General features: G+C 37.9%; 1 protein-coding gene across 1 annotated transcript; it reads left to right on the forward strand.

Annotated features, from left to right (window-relative positions):
• The first annotated feature begins 1,431 nt into the window (after positions 1 to 1,431).
• On the forward strand, positions 1,432 to 4,646 carry LOC103210792 (olfactory receptor 5D13-like). The gene is made up of 2 exons (XM_007956702.2): positions 1,432 to 1,439; positions 3,704 to 4,646. Exons 1-2 carry the CDS (start codon positions 1,432 to 1,434, stop codon positions 4,644 to 4,646), a joined length of 951 nt encoding a protein of 316 aa, XP_007954893.2.
• Positions 4,647 to 7,301: the final 2,655 nt, after the last annotated feature.

Here is a 7,301-nt window from a genome sequence, read left to right on the forward strand (position 1 = left end):
TGGATTCCTCACTATGTTTAGGTTTGTTTCTATTCTAATAAAGGACTAATCAGGAAAATACCTGGAATTCATCAGCCTTAGCAAAGAAATCCTCAGCCAATGAACCACTCAAGTGCTTCTGTATTGGGGTGAGTTATTTAACTTTTGTTTTATTTTACTTTAGAAATAAAAAGATAATCTTTACAGGAAACAAATACATGTTGCCACTGAACTGCCCTAATATCTAGTCAGTCAGGCTTGGAGAGGGCTTAAAGTGTTAGTTTGTTACTTATTCTTATTTTCAAGTGATATCCCCTGGCTTTCCGATCATGTATCCAGCAGTGTACTAGGTATTTTTGTTGATAAAGAAACATCAAATATGGACTTTGTTCTGAAAATTGTTAGAATGCCTGAGAAAGAAAATGAAAACAACTAATATATTTGTAAATTATAGGGTACAGCAGATGGTAATTATGAATTATAAACCTCAGTGTCTATATATATATATACAGATAATAAGAAAACTACATAAAATCTGTAATACTGGAATGAAAAAGTACAGCATTACAAGAAAGAGGATAAATACTCATAAAACCAAACTTACTGCTATGGAGTCATATTGGAATCAGAGCGATCACTCCTGGGTATCTGAGGCCATATCTCTATGGAAGTAACTTCCCTAGTCATTCCACTGAGGAGTGGCTGGTGGGTAGAATGAGAAAATATACTTTATGCATGTCAGGATGTGCTGTTAACATTTATCCAAAAGAATTGGATAATTTCACCATGATCAGAGAAGCTGGAGCTAGAATGAGGCTCAGGTTGAATAAGCACATTTGGATGTTTTGGGGAAAGCAAGCATGACAACATATATTCACTAAATAAAAGCATTTGGATCATAAAAATTATTGACTATCAGGAGAAAATGATTAAGGGAATTAATTTTGGCATTGTTCCATGGAATTTTTGGAAATCATTTTAAAAATTAATTTGAGTAGTTTGGTTTAAAATATGTGCCCATCCTCTATCTGAATAGTGTTAAGGCCTTATATAGAATGGTAGTAAAGTTATGGTGGAGGAATTGGTCTCTGAGGGATGTTTTTCCGATGTGCTCAAATTTGATCAAGTAGGTAGAGAAATACTGTGATGAGAATTCATAAAGGAGAAAGGGGGAAATGTAATTATGCATCTTAGACTAGGAGTGACTAAATAAAATCCAGCCACTTGCCTGCTAACCAGACGGCTGGTGGTTCAAACCCACCAGCCACTCCTTGGAAGGAAGGTTGGGCAATCCTACTTCCGTAGTGATACTGCCTCGGAAACCCAAGAAGGGGTCGCTATGAGTCGGGTTTGACTCGACGGTACATAACAACAACAACAACATATTTCTATCACGCACGTTCAGATAGCAGCAAAGGCAGAGCCTAAGGAAAAATAGTGAATTGTCAGTGAATGCTTCTGTGTTCTAATCACCATATTCAGCACCATCACAAGAATGACTCTGCCAAAGAAAAAAACATGGTAGTCTTTGATCCCATAAAAATCAAAACAAAAGTATCAAACAAACAAACAAACAAAAAACCCACACTGACTGCTATCGAGTCAATTGGACTCGTCATGATCTGTCAATGGGTTGCAGAGATGATATCTCTATAGAAGTAGATTGCCCAGCCTTCCTTGAAGAGTGATTGGTGGGTTTGAGAAGCCACCCTTCTGGTAAGTGGTCAAATGCCTTAGGCCCTATGACACCATTGTTCCTTTGATATCATGATATTATTTATCTCCTGGTTCATGAGCATTAGAACTGGTGATAATTTTACAATTTACCAATTTCTAATCTGTGAAAGATATAAATAAAGAAGCATTTAAATTAAACTCCTTGTTTGGTAACTGATATTTATTTCCAGAATAACATGACAAATGAGATGTGAGATGAGAAGAGAGAGAAGTGTCAGAAACCATGATGGGAAGATTCAGGTGAAGATTAGAAAAGAGTGATGAGAGATGTTCCATGCATCTCTTGGACATCAGTAAATAACTAAGCAGATAGATACTAAGGACATAATACAATTAGTTCTTATATGTCCAATGCAGTAGAGAAGAGGATGGGAGCACGAAGGAGAAGACAGTTTTCGGTGCTGTGATGCCAGGTTCAGAAAGAGCTCAAGTTTCCCTTCTTTTCTTGTCCTAGATTCTGGAAGTTCAGGTATTCTCTGAGAATACAGGGACTCACTTGCCTTGTGCTCTGTAGTGCCCTGCAAGAGATTATCATACTCCAAGTCAGTTTAGGGATGGCCCAACTCCACATGTGTGGATAGTGGACCATCATTTAAAGAGAAAAGTACTGAGTAGAGATTATGAACTACAAAGGAAACTCAAATTGACCTTGACCCACAGGACTTGATATTGAAAACCAATCTCTCACGTCCGAGGTTCTGTCCCAGTGGCATCAGGCATACCATGCTGTGCTGTTCGAGGTGGTTCTCTGGCTTGGAATATTTTCTTGTGTAGCTTATAACTTGATTTAGGATGATAGCATTTGTTTTTGCTTCACCTGATATTTATGCAGAATTTCACAGTTTTTACTATTTGTCAACTATTCATCTTCTCCACATCTGCCACATTGGAAAGGAACTATTTTTATCACAGGTGACACAGTACATTTTTTTTTGGTGGGCACCTGCTGAAGAAAGTTATACATTAAAAAATAATATTTCTTAAAAAGACAAAATTATTTTGTGATAAATTAAAAAAAAAATCAGTAATCTTCTATATCAGAACTCTGGAGTATGTTAAGAGTATTGAGATAGTAGAGGTAATGAAGATTCTGAAATGGAAAATAGATAAACCAAGAAAATTTCATCTTGACCATATTCCTAAGTGGTACACATTTAGATGAATAAATACATAAGGGTTATATTTGTTTGTTCATAGCACAGGAAGAGAGACCAGAGGACACTCTAGAATCTCGTAATGTGTATTTCCTCTTAAGAATTTTCAAGAAATTTCGATTCATGCTAAGAGATAAAGTGGCCCTTCCCATGAACCCAGCTTCTTCTGATGATACTGATTTTAATTGTTTGATAAATAGTAGGCTGTATTCTCTTTGTAAGGAGCTCGGGTAGCATAGTGCCTAAGGCATTTGACTGCTAACCAGAAAGCTGGTGGTTCAAACCCATCAGCCACTTCTTGGAAGGAAGGTTGGGCAATCTACTTCCGTAGTGATACTGCCTTGGAAACCCACGTTGGGGTCACTATGAGTCGGGTCCAACTCAACAGCACATAATAACAACTCTCTTCATGTTTTTCCTCTTCCAAATTTATTATTTATTTTTCCACTTGCACAAAATTAATATTCATTGTTTTAATGTGATGTTTGTAAATTTTAAGAAGCTCTGATGTCATAGTGCCAAAGGCATTTGACTGTTAACCAGAAGATTGGCTTCTTTCCAGCCACTCTGTGGAAGGAAGGTGGGGCAATCTATTTCTGTAAATATTTACTTCCTCAAAAACCCAATGGGGGTCACTGTAAGTCAAACTTAACTTGATGGTAGTGAGTTTTATTAATAAGTTCTAACTATTTAAATGATATATCCAGGGTAGATAAGTATGTTCCACAAAACCTTTATAGACACTGAGTAAACCTCACATATTTGTTTTCATTTTGTACTGTCAACTCAAGTTTTGTTTCTCAGGATAATCAGATTTCTTATTTATTCAACAGGAACCAAGGAAACCATTGTACTAGAGCCACCTTCATCCTCATGGGCTTCTCAGAATACCCAGACCTCCAGGTGGCCCTCTTCATCATCTTCCTGACCATCTACATGGTCACTGTTATTGGGAACCTGGGGATGATCATGATCATCAGGATCAACCCCAAACTGCAGACCCCCATGTACTTTTTTCTCAGCCACTTGTCCTTTGTTGATTTCTGTTATTCCACTATAGTGTCACCCAAACTTCTAGAAAACTTGGTTGTGGAAGACAGAACCATCTCTTTCACAGGATGCATCATGCAGTTCTTCTTGGCTTGCATATTTGTGGTAGCAGAAATATTCATCTTGGCAGTGATGGCCTATGATCGATTCGTGGCAGTATGTAACCCCTTGCTCTATAACACTGCAATGTCTCCAAAGCTTTGTTTCTTATTGGTGTCTGCCTCATACTCTTGGAGTATAGTCTGTTCCTTGACATCAACCTACTTTCTATTGACATTGTCCTTTTGTGGGACTAACTTCATAAATAACTTTGTCTGTGAGCATGCTGCCATTGTTTCTGTGTCTTGCTCTGACCCCTACATTAGTCAAAAGAGTGCTTTAGTGTTTGCCACATTCAATGAAATAAGCAGCCTCATGATCATTCTTACTTCCTATGCTTTCATTTTCATCACTGTCATGAAGATGCCTTCCACTGGAGGATGCCAGAAAGCCTTTTCCACCTGTGCCCCTCACCTGACTGCCATTACTATCTTCTTTGGAACCATCCTTTTCCTCTACTGTGTCCCAAACTCCAAAGGCTCATGGCTCATGATCAAAGTGGGCTCTGTGTTTTACACAGTGGTCATCCCCATGCTGAACCCCCTGATTTACAGCCTCAGGAACAAAGATGTGAAGAACACAGTCAGGAAGCTAGTCAATGCTAATTTATTCAGTTTTAAAGTCTAGATCTATAGATATTTAGTATTTTTTTTTTCTTAACGATGTTACTGTTATGAATTCATCAATAACAAATCACTACTTGAATCTATGATAACCCCTTTAGCTCACATTTTTATATCTGTTTACTTTGATGTTTAGTAAAATAACATTGACACTACAAATACCATTAGAAAGAAAAATTCAAAACAAATTACCTAAGTCTTTTATCTATAAATTGTCATAAATTTTTCTTTATTAGTATATATGATCATTTTTTTCCAACCCAAACAAAACTCCTTTTCAACTCACATGACATATTAATTTTTTCCAGGTGATCTGATAATCCATAGCTTACAATGAGAAACATTTGATCATGCTATAAAATAATACACTATCAGCTATCTGACATAATACTCTAAATATATAAAAATATATTAATCTATTCCAAATGGACTATCTTGCCATTGGGAAATTGACTTGTAGGAAAAATATATAATAAGTCTCTCCGCTATATAGTGTAGTGCCTAAAGCACTTCACTGCTAAGAAGAAGTTCAAAACCACCAGCCACTCCTCAGAAGAAAGATGGGGCAATCTACTTCCATAGTGATACTGCCTTAAAAACCCAAGGAGGGGTCGCTATGAGTCGGGTTCGACTTGATGGCACATGACAACAACAACAACTCCACTATTCAATGACCAGAAAATGGTACAGTTATATTATGTTTGCTAATATAAATTGTAGGAGCTCTGATAGCACAGTGCCTAAGGCACTTGATTGCTAACCAGGAGGCTGGTGGTGCAAACCCACCAGCCACTCCTTTGAAGGAAGGTTGGGCAATCTACTTCCTTAGGGGTACTGCCTTGGAAACCCAAGGAGGCGTCACTATGAGTCAGATCTGACTCAACGTCATATAATGAAAGCAACAACAATATAAATTGTATTTTTTCTCAGTGTACGAGAGAACCAGAAAATAACAGATGTTTTGGAAATATATACCCATGACTTTACTCTCGTCAGTTATGTTGAGACTTAGATTTATTTACTTGTTATTTTTACTTGAAAATGTTACTAAGATAAATTTATGTTCAATTTATGTTGTTAAAAAATAGTATAATGACATCTCATATATATTTTACCTTTTTAAACCCATAACAGAAAAATATAGCAACCAGAATATTAGCAGTGATGCAATCCACAGATCTCATTTGGGCATCAGCTCAGTATTGATACAAACTTACCATAAACTCTCAGTGATATACAAAAGTAAGCAATAATTACTTTTGTATCAACTGCTTAATGGAGATAGCACTGTTCATATCAGCTGGGCCATGTATGTGTCAAAAGTAGATTGATTGAATAGGTAACCTTCAGTTCACAAACCTGTATATAACTCACTTCCTTAGTCCAGTTGGCTAAAGGTCCATGTTGAAAACAGTGTGTGATAGTTGCGGTTGTGTGTCAACTTGGCTAGACCAATGTTCTGAGGGTCTGAGTGGTTTTAGTAGTTATGACGTGGTTATTCCCATGATGATATCTGATGTATTAGCTTTGAATAGCCAACCAGTTGAAAAGGAGTTTCCTTTAGGGTATGGCCTGCTTCATATATATATATGTGTGTGTGTGTGTCCTGGGAAATTCAGGAACCTTTTGTGGATCTGGATGTGTGCTGCCTACAGCTGTCCATGAGTGAACAATCCACCATTCAGTCTGCTGATCTTGGATTTGTCATTCACAGAAGTCAACAGCCATTATTCTGCAAGTCAATCTTGAATTCATCAGCCCCTACAGCTGTGTGAGTCAGGAAAAGCCTTCAGCATGATGTGTGATCCAGGAACTTGGGACCTGCCAGCCTCTAGACCTGTGTGAGCCATTTTCCTAAGATGAATTTCTCTCTCTATATATATATTACCTTTACTGATTTTGGTTCTCTGGAGAACCCAATCTAACACACAGCGTCACAATAAAGTATGCTCAGCAATTAAAGCATATTTCAAGTTCCATTTTGGGTCTCAACAGTTAATATTTCAATGAAAAGAAATCACATGACTAAATCCAGAGTAGAATCCCTGGGTGGGACAAACTCTTTGCATTTAATTACTAACCTAAAAGTCCATGAGTTGAGCTCCAGCAGCAGAAGATTGCCCTGGTGAACTTATGTAAAGCTTGTTATGTTATTTGTTATGTGCCGTCGAGTCAGACCCGACTCATAGCGACCCCTCCTTGGGTTTCTGAGGCAGTATCACTATGGAAGTAGATTGCCCAAGCTTCCTTCCAAGGAGTGGCTGCTGGGTTTGAACCGTCAGCCTTCTGGATAGCAGTCAAGTAAGTGCCTTAGGCACTATGCTACCAGAACAGCCAAGAAAACCTGAGAGAGCCTTTCCAGTCTGAAACATATGGGGTCACCATGAGTTGGAATCAACTCAAAGGCAATGGGTTAAGTTCAAAGCTAAAGGGTGAGGAATTCTTATAGATTATTTGATAAACAAATGTTTAACACCTACCATTTGTATGCATTTTTAAATTTTAAATTTGCAATACTTGTTTGAATACTTCTATACTCTAAGCAGCAGGCGGGAAGAGCAGGAGAAAGGGGATTAAAAACCAGGAAGCCAGACAGAGGTACAGTCAGCCACAGGGACCCAGGTGGGGGTGATACCAGAGGTCTCCAACAGCAAGACAA

Source organism: Orycteropus afer, unplaced genomic scaffold (genome assembly GCF_000298275.1).
Source record: "Orycteropus afer afer isolate SDZICR_OR568_19922 unplaced genomic scaffold, OryAfe1.0 scaffold00650, whole genome shotgun sequence".
NCBI classification, from domain to species: Eukaryota; Metazoa; Chordata; class Mammalia; order Tubulidentata; family Orycteropodidae; genus Orycteropus; species Orycteropus afer.